We start from the raw sequence: 21,497 nt of genomic DNA, 5'->3' as shown, positions 1-21,497 counted from the left end.
TGTAAACAAAAACTTTTATTTTGGATACGATTAATCACGATTAATCATTTGACAGCACAAATTTTTTGGCAAAGTACAACATCGGTTGATGGTTTAAATTAAAACATCGATGAAAAATTTTGCAATATTCCTAAAAAAAATATTCAAACTATATGATTATCATTGTTATTACTTTGAGAACGACATTCTACTATATTATAGTAATATATTTCTGTCATAGTTTCTTCAAGTTAAACGCACATATTTTAAAATGGCTATTAAATAAGTTTAGAGAAAGTTGCTTAAGATTATTAAGCTTATTAAGCACTCTAATTATATTAATGATTATTTAATCATGTTCCAGTGGATGATGCAACCCTAAACATGTGGCTCTGCATATCCAGTCTCACTCGCTAATATTTTTTTACATCATAAAATTACACATTTTCAGTATCATACAAAAACTTGCAGGGCTCCTGACGACACCATGACTGCAGCATAATTGTGTTAGTCAAATAAAGGTTGGTAACTGTAGCAATGATGTTGGCAGCGATAAGGAACAAGACGGGTGAAGCCCATTAGGACACACTTCCTTGGTGAGAGGGAGAGTGAATCTCTCACACATCAGTGGACCTTAATCAGATCTGGGGCCGGCACAGGGTCTCATCTGCACCTTTCATCTGTCTCTCTCCCGCTACCACTCCGTCTGTCACTCCATCATTGCAACCTTCAAATCTCTCCTATTTTTGTGCTGATGAGTGCACACATCGCTCGTTCTGTGCGCCGCATGCGTTACCCAAGTAACTGGAGCCGGTGAGGGCCGATCCTGTGATCCTTCAGCAATGTCTGACAAAAGGAAACAGACACAGCGGAGTTAGAAATGCGAATGCAGAGGAAACCGGATAAATGTGATGTGGTTTATTGGTAATGCTGTCATGTAAACAAACATTACATGCAGTTCAACGCACTGGCTCACTGCACAACATCATTCTGACATGCGGTCGGAGCGCAATCATCTTGACGCCCGTTGAAAATTCCAGAATTTTCAAGCACATTCTACAATTCCTCTTGGAACCTGTCATGGTCAGTAGGTTAACCAGCCGTCTCTAAGCTCTGACCTGGCCTCAGACCTTGGCAGAGAGATCTGCTGAAAATCATCCCAAGACCCCCCCGGGTTCACGCTGTGACTTCAGGGCACAATTATGGCCAGTGTTTCCAAACACAGTGCACGGTCCGTCATGAGTGAGTGAGGTTCACAGCATAATCTGCTCCAACAGAGGGGCCCCTTTTTCAGCATGCAGACCTTTGATTTTGACCTCATGTAACCCCGCAACGTCTAAAGAGTTGGGCGGGGGATGGAAGGAACAACATTTTTATGTTGAATATAAGCTTATGTACATCATACAAAGTTTACAAAGAGTTTAAGAAGGAAATTTGGGAGAAGCTTGTTCCTAGTCTTGTCAATCACAACACAAGGACCAAATGGCTGCTTCTGACCTAACAAATATATGCTTCCAAGAACATTTTGATAAAATTCCCATTAAGTTATGAAAATCTTTTCTGAACATTCAAAAGCCCATCATTTTGCAATCATTATGGGAATGTCAAAAAGTTAGACAAATGTCCAACTAAAATGTTTCAGGAAAAAAACAAAAAACATTCCATGAATAATGTAATACATACAATATTTTTGTGCTAATGCTTTGAGAACATTACTAAAGACCAGATTACTTTGAACAAATGTTCTATTAATGTACAGAAGAATGGAAGAATGTTTGTCCATAACTTTGAGAGCCTTGCCAAAATGTTTGCCAAAAAAAAAAAAAACGCATTCCCACCACCCCATCCCAACCCACTTTTATTTTTGATCTATGCTATATATGAAGAGTTTATTTGCAAAAACAGATAATATTAATTTTCTTAAATCATGTTTTATAGCGTTAGTTAGCTGTATTTTTTTTTTTTATTAGTTAGTTATTATTGTTTAATCAAAACAACCCAACTGCAGTTTGATTGATATTAATTAGAATGCAGGACAAAAAAAATATGACTTTTGAAAATTTTTAAAAACTGAGTTATCTGTATAAACCCTAATGTCTTTAACTTTAATGTCATGATTGGGCCTCTTCTTGACAGATAGAAAGCCAAATGTTTGTGTTTATGTGTTTATCTTCATATCACTTTCAAAGGTTAGATGGACACATAAACTTCTGAATTGTCATATTTTGTAGCTTTCTCATGCATATCTGTTCCAAAAATATATTTAAGGTCTTTTTATTTAGATTTCTATTGAATCAAAAATCTAAGCCTGTTATTTGGGCACCCACATCCCTCTGTGTGAATCATCTATGGTTGAAGATAGAGAATACCATTAAGAACAGCATGAATAGTTACCAGTGATGAACAAGTGGAGCGAGTGAAGTTTGTATCTAAAGTAATCATTTCTGGATCAGCTGTGGCTTTCAGTGGCTGTGAACCATGAAATCTGGGGCAGGCGCACAACAATTTAACTACTTATTGATTGTATGTTTCTGCACCCTGTGAAGAGTCCTGTCTGCCACTGAGAAAGCTGAGATACCACACTAAGTATTTCATCAAATCTTTTCTTTTTTTTTTTCTTTTTTTTTTGTGAAAAACTATACATGCTATTTTTCTAGTTTACAGACTATTATTAGGTTAATATAAAAATAATTTTAAAATTCCCTGTCAGTTTCAACAAGTAGTATACTCTACAGCTTAGGAAATAATGTCTTTTATAAACACCACCAAAAATAACATCAACTGTTTTCTATAACTTATCACTCAAGAAAAATAAAAGACATTAGCATTAAAAAGTTTGGGGTCACTAAGATTTTTTTTTTTTAAAGAAATTACTACTTTTACTTTAGCAAAGATGCAATAAATTGATCAAAAGTAATACAGATTTAAACAAACAAAAACTTTAAATACTGATAATTAATGTTTCTTGACCACCAAATCAGCATATTATAATGATTTCTGAAGGATCATGTGACACTGAAGGCTGTTGAAAACCCAGCTTTGCCATCAGAGGAATAAATTACATTTTAATATGAAAATAGAAAACTGTAAGAAGATGACAAGCAGCAACCTTTCCGCTTCACCAACAGATAATTCACCAAAAGTCTCAAAACCATTTTACTTAAGGACAGAAATAAAACATCTAGGGAATCTAACACCAACCAGTGATCTGAAGGTCTGTGTGAGTTCCCGAAAAAAAAAATAAAACAAATAAATAAATAAAGACACATAGAAAATGAAATCTCAGGATTAGAAAAACAGCTTTTCAGATCAATGGCCAAGAAAAGGTCTGAGTATCGATTTGAGAAAGGTACTTGTGGCGTATGAAAACACAGAGGTGGATTTTCTGTCGGCTGATGGCTTAGATGACCTTCTTCAGATCCTCAGAGGAAGCACAGCAGCTACAAACCTCTCATATCTCAGGCTAGTGTCCATTCCTGTCAAACTCAGTGGTGGGATACTGTAACCAGACTGAACCTTATTTAAAAAAGAAGAAAAAAAGGCCTCAAGCCCTGTCCATTCTGATCTTAGTTGTGAACTATAATTGGCTCGTGGTCTACCAACATGATCCTGTCAACTCGTAAGTGATTGACAGCCCTTAGTCCCAGAAAGCCTCATTTGTAGAGAGTTTCTTGCTCACTTTGGCAATAAATATCCCTCTCCTCATTTCCTTGGGTGAAAATATACTCACTAATGTTCTGCTCACATGAACACTTCTGCACACATACTTATAAGAGTGCTTCTACAGACCAATGTTCACTGCAACGATACATGTTGTAGGCCATTAAATGATGAAAATGTTCTTAATATAGCAATCAAGAGGATTCTTAACATTCAAATAGCTCTGCAATCAGCCACTACCAAGAACATTTAACGAAACTAGGATGGAATGTCATTATACAAAGCAAATGTGACCTTAAAGATTGTAAATGTAATGCATCTATCTATCTCGAAATGACAATGACATTATGACTGCTACAGCAGATTCTGAATCAAGTGTCTCTGAATAAAACTACACTTTCACAAAACAAGAGGGATAGGCTTATTGATTAAGAGAACGAAGAATCTATTACTAGGGGTCATTCTTAATCCGGTCTTCCAAAGATGCCACTCTTATTGACCATAGCACGACAAATTAAACAGAGGAAGTGAAGATATGCAGCACACAGGCACATGCACAAACACACAAACTGCTCTTCCTAGAGGTCAATACACAAAGGACAATCAAACATGAACGAAAACAGGCCAGAGAAGAGGAAGATAAGAATGAAAGAAATAAACCTCAAGTTCAAACAGGGGAATCTTTCGCAGAAAAGGGAAATTAAAAACACAACACATTGACTTGCTGTATCCTCCCTTGGCTATTTTTTTTTTTTTTTTCAATACATATGATATCTCTTATAAGAGCAGACTACATATTATACACGCTCCCTGTGTCACTGTGTGGTACTTTTTCTTTGTGTATTGTTTATTTTCTGCCACAGCCTGGCTTTTTGTTTCTCTCTTTGAATTGCAGGGGTTTTCTAGAGGATAAAACACTTAGTGCAATCATGTCTTTCAACTTGCTGTTTCATGCAATTCAAGTTGTTTATGTGTATTGATAGAATTGTGTGTATTTGTGAATATGAGTTAAGGTGTATCAACTCCAACATGAATAACATAACAACAAATTCTATAAGACATCAGAAGCAGTAGGCCTATTTTATAGCCTATCACAAAATCAAGCCTAAAATTAAAGAAACACAACTGATAAAGTTACTGTTTTACCTTTTTAATATTTGTCGTTGTACCTGTCAGTGTTGTCATGATTTCTTTGGACAGCCGCATCACTTAGGCTACAAATCCTGTAGATGAAAAACATGAAATCTTTCCATTTCTCTATGGTGACCAAATAAGCCATTTTTGGCTGGCGTCTTAAAGCGGAAAAGGATTTATTTTAGTTTAGCGCAGCATTCGGCACTCGCGCATGAGCGATTAATCAAAGGCTTCTGTTGCGATTGATTTGTTCGCCATGGAAAAAGTCCATCTTCGCGTTTGTGTAGCCTACTGTGTATGCTTACTTTCAGCATGCTAACTTTCTGAATGCATGTAATATCGAATGACTAACCTCATTCACCAAAATATGCAGCACACAACAAAGCACACAATGCAGAATAATTAATCCAAAAATGGAATAAGTCTACACAGAAACAGAAGTACACAGGGCCGGAGTGGGACTCATTTTCAGCCCTGGAGTTTCTTGCCTTAGATCGGCCCACTTTAGCTCATGACTGACTATAGCTATTACAATAATGTAATTAAAACTTCAGTATATAAGTCTGCAATAGTTCTCTACAGCCTTGTAATTCGTTGTGTTTTTTTTTTTTGTTTGTTTTGTTTTTTACTGGCCTTTTTATTTAATGGCCTTATCCATTTGTTAATCAATTATTTTTTGCTCGCATATCTCCAACAAAATATTTGTACTGTACCATAATGTCTTCCTGCAGTTATAAAGCTATCAGAAATAATCACATTTGTTTTGCTTAACCTAATTATGTACAATTATTCTAAAATAATTTTAATGTCATACAAAAAAAAAACAAATGTCATCGTTCTGAGTAAATTGTACCATTATAGAATTGTGACTGCACAATTCTACACTGCACAGAAGTAGTGTACTAATTTAGGAGGTGAAAATACTGTGAAATTACATACATACAAATGGCAAGAAATTTGAAAGCATAACAACTGAACAACTATGTGTCACGAATCTGGTCTGTACTTCCATTCACTCACCACCAGAGGTCACTCACTCACCATCATCCATCACACAGATCACACAGCTGTCACATATTACAATTGCACTGATTGCACACACAGCTCTCACTAATCACACACTCTATTTCTACCCTGGACTTTCCTTCCGTCACTGCCGAGTATTGTATGCATTATCACTGCCCTACAGAGCCCCGTTAGTTTTCCTAGTCTTGCCTCGCCTCGCCTAGCCCTGCCTTTGTTCGGATTGTTTCCCCCTGCCTGGACTATCGCTGACGTTTTGGATTACCTCTCCTGTCTCGCCCCTTTGGATACTGTTCGCCGATCGTCGACCCACGCTTGTCTTTGTTTACTCTTTGTCTTGCCCATGTTATACCTGTTTGACCCTGCCTGTTATGACCACGTCTCTGCTCAATAAAAGTCTGCAGATGAATCCGCACGTCTCACGTCTCGTCAGCCCCGTAACACTATGAAACGTCAGTCAATAATATTTTGGCACTTAATTGGCACTTAAATTTTTAAATTCATTATTCAAGTTTCGTTTCAAAGCAGCTTTACAGGAAATTAAGTTTCTACAATATATTTAGTAGTAGCTTATCAGTGGTGACTGTCAAGTTGATGTACATATGGCAGAAATGTATGGTAATCATCAGTTAATGACATAATAAAACAGACAATGAACACTATTAACAGCAATGATTATATGTTGCAATCAAACTTATAGCAAAATTTGGTAGTTTTATTTTTGAACTAAAATAAGCTATTATTGCAACCATATAGCCTAAGAATGAATGCAAATGCATGTCTTTCAATAAAAGAAAACTTGGAGAGTGTGGGCTGCTTCTGGTGCTTGGATTTGTACTTCAATATAATGAGGTCCAAGTTTAAGAATGTGCTAGAAGTTACATTCCCCCCTCTATTTAACAGGATTAATTTACAATAGTGAAAGTTAATCCCTTATATATATATATATATATATATATACATATACATATACGGGTGCATCTCAATAAATTAGAATGTTGTGGAAAGGTTCATTTATTTCAGTAATTTAACTCAAATTGTGAAACTCGTGTATTAAATAAATTCAATGCACACAGACTGAAGTAGTTCAAGTCTTTAGTTCTTTTAATTGTGGTGATTTTGGCTCACATTTTACAAAAACCCACCAATTCACTATCTCAACAAATTAGAATATGGTGACATGCCAATCAGCTAATCAACTCAAAACACCTGCAAAGGTTTCCTGAGCCTTCAAAATGGTCTCTCAGTTTGGTTCACTACACAATCATGGGGAAGACTGCTGAGCTGACAATTGTCCAGAAGACAATCATTGAGACCCTTCACAAGGAGGGTAAGCCACAAACATTCATTGCCAAAGAAGCTGGCTGTTCACAGAGTGCTGTATCCAAGCATGTTAACAGAAAGTTTAGTGGAAAGAAAATGAAAGTGTGGAAAGTGTGGAAGAAAAAGATGCACAACCAACCGAGAGAACCGCAGCCTTATGAGGATTGTCAAGCAAAATCGATTCAAGAATTTGGATGAACTTCACAAGGAATGGACTGAGGCTGGGATCAAGGCATCAAGAGCCACCACACACAGACGTGTCAAGGAATTTGGCTATAGTTGTCGTATTCCTCTTGTTAAGCCACTCCTGAACCACAGACAACGTCAGAGGCGTCTTACCTGGGCTAAGGAGAAGAAGAACTGGACTGTTGCCCAGAGGTCCAAAGTTCTCTTTTCAGATGAGAGCAAGTTTTGTATTTCATTTGGAAACCAAGGTCCTAGAGTCTGGAAGAAGGGTGGAGAAGCTCATAGCCCAAGTTGCTTGAAGTCCAGTGTTAAGTTTCCACAGTCTGTGATGATTTGGGGTGCAATGTCATCATCTGGTATCGGTCCATTGTGTTTTTTGAAAACCAAAGTCACTGCACCCGTTTATCAAGAAATTTTGGAGTAGTTCATGCTTCCTTCTGCTGACCAGCTTTTTAAAGATGCTGATTTCATTTTCCAGCAGGATTTAGCACCTGCCCACACTGCCAAAAGCACCAAAAGTTGGTTAAATGACCATGGTGTTGGTGCGCTTGAATGGCCAGCAATCTCACCAGACCTGAACCCCATAGAGAATCTATGGGGTATTGTCAAGAGGAAAATGATAAACAAGAGACCAAAAAATGCAGCTGAAGGCCACTGTCAAAGAAACCTGGGCTTCCATACCACCTCAGCAGTGCCACAAACTGATCACCTCCATGCCACGCCGAATTGAGGCAGTAATTAAAGCAAAAGGAACCCCTACCAAGTATTGAGTACATATACAGTAAATTAACATACTTTCCAGAAGGCCAACAATTCACTAAAAAAGTTTTTTTTATTATTGGTCTTATGAAGTATTCTAATTTGTTGAGATAGTGAATTGGTGGGTTTTTGTTAAATGTGAGCCAAAATCATCACAATTAAAAGAACCAAAGACTTAAACTACTTCAGTCTGTGTGCATTGAATTTATTTAATACACGAGTTTCACAATTTGAGTTAAATTACTGAAATAAATCAACTTTTCCACGACATTCTAATTTATTGAGATGCACCTGTATGTATATATATATGTGTATATGTATGTATATATGTATATGTGTATATGTGTATATATGTATATATGTGTGTATATATGTGTATATGTTTATATATGTATATGTATATATACAGGTGCTGGTCATATAATTAGAATATCATCAAAAAGTTGATTTATTTCACTAATTCCATTCAAAAAGTGAAACTTGTATATTATATTCATTCATTACACACAGACTGATATATTTCAAATGTTTATTTCTTTTAATTTTGATGATTAGAGCTTACAGCTCATGAAAGTCAAAAATCAGTATCTCAAAATATTAGAATATTTACATTTGAGTTTGAATAAATGACCATCCCTACAGTATAAATTCTGGGTATCTCTTGTTCTTTGAAACTACAATAATGGGGAAGACTGCTGACTTGGCAATGATCCAGAAGACGAACATTGACACCCTCCACAAAGAGGGTAAGTCACAGAAGGTCATTATCTGTACATTATCTGTAATATGCTGTATCAAAGCATATTAAATGCAAAGTTGACTGGAAGGAAGAATTTGGGTAGGAAAAGGTGCACAAGCAACAGGGATGACCGCAAGCTTGAGAATACAGTCAAGCAAAGCCGATTCAAACACTTGGGAGAGCTTCTCAAGGAGAGAACTGAAGCTGGAGTCAGTGCATCAAGAGTCACCATGCTCAGACGTCTTCAGGAAAAGGGTAGCCCTTTTCCTGACGATGTCTGAGCATGGTGACTATATGTTTATATGTATATGTAGCCACTTCTGAACCAGAGACAACGTCAGAAGCATCTTAACTGGGCTGTGGAGAAAAAGAACTGGACTGTTGCTCAGTGGTCCAAAGTCCTCTTTTCAGATGAAAGTAAATTTTACATTTCATTTGGAAATCAAGGTCCCAGAGTCTGAAGGAAGAGTGGAGAGGCACAGAATCCATGTTGCTTGAAGTCCAGTGTGAAGTTTCCACAGTCAGTGATGATTTGGGCTGCCATGTCATCTGCTGGTGTTGGTCCACTGTGTTTTCTGAAGTCCACAGTCAACGCAGCCATCTACCAGGAAATTTTAGAGCACTTCATGCTTCCTTCTGTTGACAAGCTTTATGGAGATGCTGATTTCATTTTCCAGCAGGACTTGGCACCTGCCCACACTGCCAAAGGTACCAAAAGCTGGTTCAATGACCATAGTGTTACTGTGCTTGATTGGCCAGCAAACACGCCTGACCTGAACCCCATAGAGAATCTATGAGGTATTGTCAAGAGGAAGATGAGAGACACCAGACCCAACAATGAAGGCCACTATCAGAGCAACCTGGGCTCTCATAACACCTGAGCAGTGCCACAGACTGATCACCTCCATGCCACGCCGCATTGCTGCAGTAATTCAGGCAAAAGGAGCCCCAACTAAGTATTGAGTGCTGTACATGCTCATTTCATACTTTTCAGTTGGCCAAGATTTCTAAAAATCCTTTCTTTGTATTGGTCTTAAGTAATATTCTAATATTTTGAGATACTGATTTTTGACTTTCATGAGCTGTAAGCTCTAATCATCAAAATTAAAAGAAACATTTGAAATATATCAGTCTGTGTGTAATCAATGAATATAATATACAAGTTTCACTTTTTGAATGGAATTAGTGAAATAAATCAACTTTTTGATGATATTCTAATTATATGACCAGCACCTGTATATATATATATATATGTAATAAACAATATTTACCAACTGAAACTGATTTATCAATTATCAAACTGAAAACCTGGCAACCCTGTATTTAATGTACTGTAAAATTAAAACTGATCTAAAGTTCTGTGGCTGGTCAAGTTAGTGTGTGGCTGCTCTTCGATTGCCTGTGCCCTTGTCCAATATGGGTGAGTCTCTGAATGTATTCTTCCTGTGTCAGACAAATCAATCTTGTCGCTGTCTCTCAAGTTAAGCTCTTTCCCGTGAGTGCAGCTCTATCAGGCCTTAAAACCCTGTGCTCAGCACAAGTTGTGTTGTCTTTCTCTAACACACACACACACACACACACACACACACTTACTTATAATGTTATAATGTTATAATGCCATCAGTATGTTTGTTTGTCCAAGTGGTTCTACATTTTGGCACATGCAAATATTGTTACCTTCTAAACTCTTCTAAACCTTCTAAACTTTTTTTTTGTTTGTCTTGTTTATTTTTTCTTCTCTTTGTCTTATATGTTATATGTTTGGTATATTATGTATTTGGTACATGTAAACATTGTCACATTCTTTACTTGCATAATAAAAAATAAATAAATAAATAAATAAAAATAATGTTATAATGTTCTCTGTATTATGTTTCCTTCAGCGTTGCATGATAATACGCTGATATACTTTAGGTGCACATGCAAAATGTTCAACACCTAAAGTAGTAGACCTACATTAAATAATGTGTAAATTGACTTGTCAGTTTAGTTGCATAAAAAGCTGTTTTATTCTGCAGAAGAGTGGCACATTTCATTGTGGCTGCCATTTTGAGACCACATGACCAACCAAATACTACTCACTTTTTCATACTCTGCTTTTACAGTCTCATGCTCTTGCAAACTATTTAACCTTCAGGAAGAGTTTCAGAAGCTTAATGGTGATGATGTTGAAGTAATGCGACCGTGATGTAGTTCGTTTATAGGCCATGTTTAGCTTTTTAATTCTGGCAATCATATTTAGGCAATAAAATTCATAAAAGTTGTATTGATTTGTGAAGATTATCATGACGAACAAAACATGTATGACTTATAAAGTTTTGTTGGTCACAGAGCTTATTTTCTGCAATAATCCAAAAGCCAATGAAAAATTATATTGGGTTTTGTTGAGTGAACCAGGGTGATGCTAATTTCTGGGTTGGCCTACAAAAATATGCAATCACTGCAGCATTCTACTCTACTCTAAAATAAAATAAAAGTAATTATTATGATAATGATATGATTATTATTTTGCAAAATATATCTAATTTGGTCTTATTTAGATTCATTTGGTCCTCCTGTATAAAACTTAAAATATTTTTGTAGTGTGACATTTTTTAAATACCACATACTCAGTAGAGTTGACTGGAATGTGATATGTGCTAATACATATTTAATGAAACCACAGCCTCACTTGGGCCTGATTTCTTATAAATATTGTCAGACATGAAAACACTTTGCAAATAACCCCTTTAAAAAGAATCCCCCCTTATGACAGACTTGCAAAACATAGTGACCCTTCCCTGTGCCTCTGGATGGGCACTGGGAGTTTGTGTCCGTCTTATTAGTGTGCAATATTATCATATTTCACGGACGAGCAGGCCAGAGAAGGTAATTACCTGCTCCGTGCTATTAAGCCCTGTTTTATTCCATTCATTTTCGCCTGGCCAACTCAGGCAAAGGGCCGCTGGCATTTATTTCCCGTCTGTAGATTTACGAGGACCTCGGCTCAGCCAAACCATAAAAAATCTGAGGAGGAAAAGCGCTCTATGTGTCAATGTGTGCATGTCCACATGAATGTGAAGGAGAACGCTATAAACGTTCACACATTTATGTGAGATTTTTCACAGCAGCGATATAAACAATATCGATCGTCAATTTCAGCACTATTTTTTATTGAAGAAAAACAACTTATTTTTATGTACAATATGCAGCTGGGTCTCCAGTCATATTGTCCCCCAGATGAAGGAGAATGCTCTATACAAGGAGAAAAAAGGAAAGCTCACTGCATGCGATCTGATCTCAAGCCAGGTGTTTGTGAATCTCACCACCTTCTAGATTTGATCTCAATCAATTCAATTGTTTTGTTTGCCTCTTGTTTCAAGATCTAAATAAAAGCCACACTCTGGCTTATCAGAGGTATCCTCAAGTTTGATAACACCAGGCTTCTCCTGTGTTTTTCAGTGTAACCGTGTTTCCTACATTTTGCAAAGCATTTTTCATCTTAAAAAAAGGCTCGATATCGGATGAGCATCTGAAGCAAAGTATTGATTGTAATTTCCTGAAACGTTCATTCCAATCGCAAGCTTTATTAAGAATCTCATTTCTATCTGCCATACGAGTGGTGACCCAACAAGCGTGCCCGTAAAAACTGAGAGAAAATCAAGAAACAAAATAAGACACCCCAGCGTCCTGTGTCTGAAATCAACATTATTGTGCTGGTCTAATTATATTATTCTACCTTGGTCGGTTTAGTTTGTGTCACTCTGGAGCAAGTGTGGTAAAGTAGCCTACGCTTTTTGCTTTTGCTTCCAACCTTCCAAAGGGCTAGTGGTAAAACTGGATTGTTATCACCTTGCTGAGACTGACATTGAGACTTTCATGAGTTTGAAACACATAGCCTTCTTTATGCGGAACTTCTGCAGAACCTCTAAAAGGGAAACTCACACAGAGAAATGTGTGGTTATTTTTTTATTCTGCGCCAATTCACATGATATTCAGCTGTTTTCAATGGTTTACATGAGCTTTATTTTGATGTACATTCAAAATTAGTTTAACTCTACTGCTATAAAACTGTTAACTGACATTCTCATGGCTAGCTAAAGGCTGCAGTTAGCTAGAAACGCTTCTCTAGGTTAGTCTGTCACCATGTGGTGATAGTGTGACACTGCACTCTCACTACAGCAAGAGATCGAAACGATGAAGGCCTCTTTTCCATCTTACCCGTTTCAAGATAATTCTTTGACTGTAACTAAAGACTTGCCCTTAAAATAATTTTTTGTGAAGAATTTTCAGCATTTGCATGATATCTGCAATGACTACACAGAAAAAAAGAGACCAAAAATCATTATATTGATTTATTGTAATAGAAATAAACATTTTACATTTTATTTATATTTACAAATATTTTTTGAATTAATTTATTAACAAACAATAATTAAAACAAATTATTTTAAAACACACTCAGCAGAAACACACCACACAACTGAGCTGGTCAAAATCGTCACATTATTTTCTATAGTCTGCAACTAAAAGACCACCATAGTTCAGTCCTAGAGTAGGACTAAATAAAATATGTAGTGCTTCAACTCACAACCCATTGTGAGTATATTCAAACTTACTGCAGTGTGTCTGTGTATATTTTTACAGGTGGTTCAGTTGTATTCAGATGTCCTTGTGTACTGTTGCGTGACATCTGAACTCTTCTAAGTCCTTTCTTGCTTTTCCCTAATTTTCTTAGCATCATCTTTGACCGTTTTTTCTTTGTGCTTGTGTTGATATTTCCAGTTGTTGTTGTTGTTGTTGTTAATGTTGTTGTTTTTGTTTGTGGTGCAGTTATTTCACCTGTCCCACATGTTATCGCAGTAGATTCTGGGTTGTCTGTGGACACTGAAGTTGGTAGGATTGTTGTTTTGCTGATCTCTGTCTCCGGTGTAGATGTTTTGATTGTTGTCACTGTTGTTGGTACAATTGTACTCGTGCTGGTCTCCGTTTCAGATGTTTTAATTGTCGTCACTGCTGGTGTTACAGTTGTACTCGTGCTGGTCTCCGTTTCAGATGTTTTAATTGTCGTCACTGCTGGTGTTACAGTTGTACTCGTGCTGGTCTCCGTTTCAGATGTTTTAATTGTCGTCACTGCTGGTGTTACAGTTGTACTCGTGCTGGTCTCCGTTTCAGATGTTTTGATTGTCGTCACTGCTGGTGTTACAGTTGTACTCGTGCTGATCTCAGTCTCTGTTCCCGATGTTTCCTCTGTTGTAGTTGTAATTGGGATCACGTTTGTTGTACTTGTATAGCACGTAGGTTTTGCTGTCGGTCTCCCATCCACTATTTTCATTACTTTCTTAGCCCAGTTACTTTCGGGATCTGAACAAATAACTTTGTTTTTCTTGGTGTGGAACCTGTACATGGAAAAAAGGATATACTTGAGGTTTTAGCTCTCATCATTTAACTATTCACCAATTTACTACTTTGTGTAAAACTTAATTTTGTGATTATAATAACTTTGAACTTGCCTTACAGCTGTGACAGGACATAGCAATGCATTTTGTTTATCATATTTCACAATGTTTTCAGCTGATATTATCTTTTTTGACACAGTATTACAGCAGTCTGTTGGAGGTCCATCAACTATTGGAGAAGCACATCATTGTATTCAGATAAATAATCATCACATTCACAGTAAGATGTACACACGTACACTCTCTTAAGCTACATTGTAATCTCAAGTTCTCTACATTTCAGTTACTTGAAAGTTACAGAGGTCAAACCATAACATTTAACCAAAGGAATTAAAATAATCAAATCTCACCTGCAAACGCAACACTCATCCATTCTATAGAGAAAAGAAAGGCAGCAAATAAAGTAAACTTCATCTTGCTCTGATGCTCACCTCTAATTATGAAACTTTCTGCTGAGCTGAAGGGTCTATGTTGAAGGAGGTCTTTCAGCCCACAAAGCTCACCACCCTCTGTGATCACTTTTCTTCGTCACCTAGGCCCACAGACACCTCAGTCGGGGACAGGAAAAGATGAGTGATGAGTGGAAGACCAAAAGTGAGTGAGAAAGAGATGCATTCAACCACACAGAGGAAAGTAAGGGGTTACAAATGTACAATGAGCATTCATCATGGCTCAATTCAGTTCATTGTGGCCTAAAGTATTGGTCAGAGTGACAGTTAAGTTGAATTTATGTTCTATACACAGGCGTAGCTACATAATAGCTCATTTGCCGCCACTGTTCCTGGTTAGGTTTTAAAATTTAAATTGATAATTATTATATTTCTATTTTCAATTAAGCAAACAAACAAACAAATAAATACAATTAACCCATAAAAGTGCTGTTAAATGGTACAATGCTGGTAATATTACCCCGGTAATTTTATATAGCATGGTACTGATTCTAAATCACAATTTTCATCTAATATGGTATTTATTTATTTTTTTTTATCATGTTTTATTTAGTTTATGGTATAGAAATGATACAAAACAACAATATGAAAGAAAAGACTAAAACAATATGTGTTCAAACAGATTAAAACACATGCTAATTTGTATCTGTAGTATTTATTTTTTACTATTTACATGGTATTTCAAAACGTATCATGGTGTTTCCAGTATGTGTCTAAGAAACACAGTATTTCCAAAAATGTTCCAAAAGTGCACAGTATAAAGTATGTACAGCTAGACCTGACTACATTCACAAACTATGATTTCTAAACAGAACTGGTCAGACTCATATCACATGATGTGTTTGCTTACAGCAATAAATATGTCATATGCAGCAGCCAAGGTTGACAAAAGCTTTTGAGTTTAACAGCAACATTAGAAAAGTCAAAATGAGAGTGCATGCATCTAAAAATGGAACCTTTATGCACTTTGTGAGCATTAGGTATAAGATGTGGGTCTGCTAAACGTGTGTGGAAACTACAGAGGCCTTAAAGGGGCTGTGATCATGAAACCACAAACGTTTTATTCAGCCTTACTGGGATCTTCCACGTCTCAGCAAGACCTTAAAACAAAACCAGCTCCCACCCAATGCTCACCTACACTTACACAAAGACACGTGAAGATGTTTCATGATGTCATTTTTCTTTATATGACATTCCGAATGAACAACTGCACAAAGTTCAATGAGATTATACAAATGTTTCACGTTTTATAAGGTTAACCTTTATGAGTTTGTTTACTACTGCCCTATTTACTATAGTACAGTGGTCCTTTCTGGTATTATATGAAATTAAATATGGAGACCTAAATGAACAACCACATGCGCATTTCCTGTTTCAAAATCACACACAAGAAGCACGGTGTATGATGTCCTCTGAGCTATTTGTAGAAAGTTCTGGTGTTAGATGCGAGATGACAGACCACAGCATCACACTCTGTTCTGCGAGAGGAAGTACTGACAGCTATGCTGCACCTAACTATGCACTATATACTCAGTTCTAGTAAACCAAAGAACAGCCAGTGGGCAATGTGCACATCTTTGAAGTTTCAGTATTCTCTGACCAGAATTACATACATTTGACCTGAGTCATTGGAAAAGATTACACCTGTATTATAATTATAGTTACTTTCAGGATGCGTGTTAATACTTCATGTTCTGGCTCTGAGTTGCTCTCTGGGTTTTCAGCGGTGGTGGAAAAAGTAGGTCCATACATAAGTAAAAATACTGATAGGACAGTAAGGTATTAAATGGATAGTTCACCTCAAAATTCTATTATTTATTCAGCCTCATGTTGTTCCAAACCTGTATTACTTTTTCTGTTCAAAACGAAGCAACAGTTTTTGAAAATACCTCAGTATTTTTTTGTCCATACACTGAAAGTCAATAAGATTAAATGTTGTTTTGATACCAGCAATCTTCAAAATATCTTCTTTGGGTGAAAGTAAATATAAAATATAAAAATACCGGAATAAAATGACTTTAATACTTCCATTAAAAGTACCTTTAAAGTGTTAGTTAAGTGCTTAAACATTACTGTTTGAAATGACTGGGAGTTTTATTCAGAAAATAAGCTATTCCCGGAACTGAAAAAGACTAAAAATTAATTTAAGATAATATTTGAAGAATTTTAGTAGCTTATAGCTTAATAGCTTTAGTACAATGGGAAATACATATCAGTTATCCAATTTAACCAGCAACATGTTGCTTTCACAATATTGCTTTTTTATACACACACACACGTTCATTTTGTGAAAAGTGGGGACATCCCATAGGCGTAATGGTTTTTATAGTGTACTTACTGTTTGTGCTATTTCCCTACACCAATCCTACACCTAAACCTACCCCTTACAGGAGACTGTGCACTTCAACTTTCCCCAAAAAAACCTCACTCTGTATGATTTATAAGCGTTTTGAAAAGTGGGGACATGGGTCAATGTCCTGAAAAGTCACCTTCACCTTGTAATACCTATGTTATATCCTTTGTCCTATGTCATTATACAAATCTATGTCCTGACTTTTCACAAAAACGCGCACACACACACACACACACACACACACACACACACACACACACACAGTATAGGCCTATAGATGGGATTGTACGACTACAAGCCTTTTTATATTTAAGAAGAAGGACCTTTGCAAGGGGTGCTATAGTTGTAGGAAAAATGGCAACACTATTTTAATTAGTTGTTTATTAGCATGCTTAATACTAGCATATTGGCTGTTTGTTAGTATTTATAAAGCACATATTAATGCCTTATTGTGCATGGCCATATTTTATATCCTAGTCCTTAAACCTAGCCCATAGCCAACCTAAACTTAATAACTACCTTACAGACTATTAATAAGCAGCAAATTAGGTGTTCAATGAGGCAAAAATGGTAGTTAATAGTTAGTTAATAGTGAGAACTGGTCCCTAAACTAAAGTGTGGGCAGAAAAAAACTAAACTTGTTCCACAGAGTCATCTTCCTAAGACAAACCAAAAGATGTGCTTATTGTTTAGATCCTAGCCGAGCTACCCACACATAGCTATATACATCTACTCGCCTGATTTGTTGTTGTCGCTGCCAGCATAAGCGATCTGACTACATTTCATGAAGTGCTCACTAAAAAATTAAAGCTGCATCATGATGAATATTTCAGGAATAGGATGCAACTGTATGAAAAACTAATTTACAGGTATATTTAACACAATTTATTCTGCAGCTGACAGTGTCCAATAAAATGCGGCTCTTAAAAAGAAAATGCTATTTACAGCATCTTAAAATTAATAATAATAATAATAATAATAAATATGCTCTACAGTGCCATACAAACAACATAATATGAATTAAAAAGATTACATGGTACTAGTTAGTTAAATTATTTTGGGATACTTTCATTTTAAATTAAGTAAAGAAAAGCAATACACAAAATAGAAGTCATCACACAAAACATGAATAAAAATCTTTACAAAACAAAGATGATCAATGTGAGTGAAACCAAAACAACTTTTTCACTACCATCTCCTTATTCATTTGTTAGACGAAGTTATTCAGTTATCCTGGTATTATCAGTATACAGTCATAAAAAGATATCCAAGCATTTCTAGCAGATGTTTTAAGGCTGTTTGATACAAAAGTATTTAGATTGTTCTGTCTTTAAACAAAAGTACTTATTGATGTCTTCATATGGGTCATTTATTTCAGATGACACTGATGTTACCAAAGACTCCATCTGTTTCTTCTCCAAATTGGACAACCCATCCAGCTGAAATATCTCTGTAGTTTCAATAGGTCGTCTTTGATCCTGCTCCAGTGGTTTGATTCTTGTGATGGCAAACTCTCTCTTGTCTGGTTTTTCAGTTGTTTTTCTTCTTATATTTAAGTTCTGTATGTAATCCTGGACCCAGTCTTCTGGAGAAGAGCAAATTATGTTGTTTTCCACAGTTATGAATCTGTAAATAAGAAAATGTGTACATAAATAGTTTAAATATTGTACTTTAAAACATATATTTCTAATAAGAGTCCAGTAATAATAGATTATGCAGAAGATAGTAGATAATAGATAATAGCATAAATATAAAAACAAGAAGTAATAACAACAAAAATGTTATGCAGTCCGTGTAAATAGGAATTTGGGAAAACAAACAAACAAGATTTTGATTTTAGCCCTAAACTCACAGTACAGCTCTGACAGAGCAAAGCGGTGTTTCTTGAACTCTGTAATCAACAATGTCATAAAACGCTGGTTTGTTTCTTGTTACTGTTAAGCAGCAGTCCTTAGTTGTAGATGATGTGACTGTAATAAAAAACAAATGCCACGATTTATTATTTATAAAAGAGTATTTCACAAAAATATTATTTTTAATGTCAGTATAATTCTTCATACTCTCTCTCAAAAAACCCAATATATCATCACCAAACACTCCGAAGGTCACTATTTCACCTATCTGAAATGGGTCTATGTTGAGGGAGGTCTTTCAGCCACCCTCACCACCCTCTGCGATCACTTTTATTCTGCATAAATATATAAAAAATAAAAATTAACCCCTAAAAACTGACACTAAAAGAGTGTTGTAGCATTTGTACAATGCTTTCGTAATCATAGTATTGATTCTAAATGATTACAATATTCTAATATGGTTTTTATGTTTTTTATTTTTCATTTAGTTACATAACCGAACTGATAGACTAAAAATATATGTTGGAGAAGATCATACCACATGCTGATTTGCATCTGAAGTATCTTTAAAGTCTATTTTCCTTTTTTTTTTCTTTCTTTCCAAGAAACATGGTATTTCTATGTTACCATGTCAAAAATGTGGTAATACCATTGTACGTTTTTGAACATATATTGTATTTAGAGCTACATGCCACTATTTTCTGTAAGGTTGCAGTGAAGTGACGTTTAGGCCTTGTGAAAAACAAATTAAAAATTAGTTGACAAGAGTTTGAGTCCTGTCCAGAGTTCCTTTCTAGATCCTGTTTCACTCTTACTTCAGGTCTCTTCTCAACAGTTCTATTGGAAATATATATGGCAAAAATGTACAGAAAAGACAACTAAAACAAAAGTATTTAATGGAAATTTAAAATCCAGTCCAAATATTTACTACATAACCATACAAAACTTAATATGGGCAAGATTACATTTTACTGTAAATGTATTTTATATCAATAAAAAAATATATAAAATACACAAAATACAACTCATTACACATTAAAAATAAATAAATAAATAAATGACACAAACATAATGACAACAACCCGTTGATTTTTCTCTAGACATCAGAAGTAATTCAGTCACCCTCGTAAAATCAGTAGATTATACCGGCATAAAGTTTTTTTTAATTTTATTTATTTTTATTAATAATTAAGTTGTCCAAACATTTTAAACAGAAGACTAAAGTAAAAACTTGCTCCTACTTTAAACAAAAGTACTTATTGGTGTTTTTATAGGTATCATCACTTATTACAGATGACAGTGGCACTGATGTTACCAAAGACTTCTTCTGTTTCTCCACCTTGGATGACCCATCCAGCTGAAATGTCTCTGTGGTTTCAATAGATCTTCTTTGGTCCAGCTGCAGTGGTTGGGTGCTTGTGATGGCAAATTCATTTTTGCCTGGTTTTCAGTTTTCAGTTTTTTTGGTTTCTTTTGTTGTGTTCAAGATCTGTATGTAATCCTGGACCCAACTCTTCTTTGGGGGAGAGCAAGTTGTTTTGTTCTTCACAGTTATGAATCTGTATATGTAGATGCACGCACACACACACATTCTGTCTGGTTTGCTATCCTTGAGGGGACTCTCCATAACATGACATGAGTCCCCATGAGTCTGTGTGTATTCAGGTTTAAATCCCCACCTGAATAGAAAAACAGGTACACTGTGTGTCTTACAGTACAGCTCTAACTGCATCGTGGTTCCTGAACTCTGTAGTCCACAATTTCATGAAGTTCTGGTTTGTCATTTGTTACTGTTATGCAGCATTCTTTTGCAGAGGTAATGGCGGCAAAGAAGGAAAGAAATAAAGATAGATAGATAGATAGACAGACAGAATAAACAAACAAATAAGATGTATGTAAGGGACATCTGGTGTCCCAAAATAGCACATTTGAGAACACCTAGATGTTCTTAAGATTATCTTAAGTAAAGAATAATTTTTCATATATTAAGTACAAAATTGGTGCATGAAAATAGAGCACTTGAAATACAATATGGAAGTGATTTTTGTTTGTTTTGTTGTTGTTGTTGTTTTTTTTGCCAGGGTAAAATCAGAAGAGCGGAAGCAAATATTTGATTAAAGTTTTTTTTTTTTTTTTTTTTTTTTCAGCAGATTAATTGTTCACTGTAAGACTAATGTGCACTACCAAAGTAAATAGAGTCAGCTTTGTGAATAGGTTTAGGAGGAAACTCTTACATAAGAACATTTACTGCTATTTAGGAGAATTCTTAGTGATACGATAAAATGTTTTTTTTTTTTAATAAAATGTTGATTTGGGTATTAACTAAATTTTAATAAAAGTCATGCAGTTACTGCATTTTATCTTTGCATGGCAGTACAGTCATCATGAGGTCCTGCTAAAGTAAAGGGGAGGACACAGAAAAGGAACAGTGCTCTTGCTAATAACTTATCTTTTCTGTATACCTCTACATCACCCATCTACTTTCTCCCATGCTCAACCTTTACCCCAATTAAGGCTGTACATGTATTACCTGTGTTGTTTCCTGTAGACGTCACACATGTGGTCCGTGTGTCCCGCAAGCTTGAAAGTTTGTTTTGTATT

At 35.8% G+C, this 21,497-nt stretch overlaps 1 protein-coding gene across 2 annotated transcripts; it reads right to left on the bottom strand.

Annotated features, from left to right (window-relative positions):
• Nucleotides 1-13,124: 13,124 nt before the first annotated feature.
• Nucleotides 13,125-14,811, bottom strand: LOC131527194 (uncharacterized). 2 transcript variants are annotated; one of them, XM_058756103.1, is made up of 3 exons: nucleotides 14,592-14,752; nucleotides 14,296-14,410; nucleotides 13,125-14,181 (listed from the first exon to the last, which is right to left on the bottom strand). In XM_058756103.1, the coding sequence occupies exons 1-3, from the start codon at nucleotides 14,653-14,655 to the stop codon at nucleotides 13,398-13,400; spliced, it is 963 nt and encodes a 320-aa protein (XP_058612086.1). In that variant the 5' UTR covers nucleotides 14,656-14,752; the 3' UTR covers nucleotides 13,125-13,397. The 2 variants fall into 2 exon arrangements, with proteins under 2 accessions (XP_058612086.1, XP_058612095.1); XM_058756112.1 differs by having other exon boundaries at nucleotides 13,125-14,410; nucleotides 14,673-14,811.
• Nucleotides 14,812-21,497: the final 6,686 nt, after the last annotated feature.

Source organism: Onychostoma macrolepis, chromosome 02 (genome assembly GCF_012432095.1).
Source record: "Onychostoma macrolepis isolate SWU-2019 chromosome 02, ASM1243209v1, whole genome shotgun sequence".
Classification (NCBI taxonomy): Eukaryota; Metazoa; Chordata; class Actinopteri; order Cypriniformes; family Cyprinidae; genus Onychostoma; species Onychostoma macrolepis.
This window is presented reverse-complemented; position numbering and strand designations above follow the sequence as displayed.

Excerpts from the sequence above, each read along its gene's own strand:
- LOC131527194 (XM_058756103.1), bottom strand. The coding sequence starts at position 14,655 with ATGAAGTTTACTTTATTTGCTGCCTTTCTTTTCTCTATAGAATGGATG. Across the intron at positions 14,411-14,591 it reads GATGAGTGTTGCGTTTGCAG|TTGATGGACCTCCAACAGAC; the intron begins GTGAGATTTGAT and ends CTTCTCCAATAG. Across the intron at positions 14,182-14,295 it reads TGTCCTGTCACAGCTGTAAG|GTTCCACACCAAGAAAAACA; the intron begins GCAAGTTCAAAG and ends TTCCATGTACAG.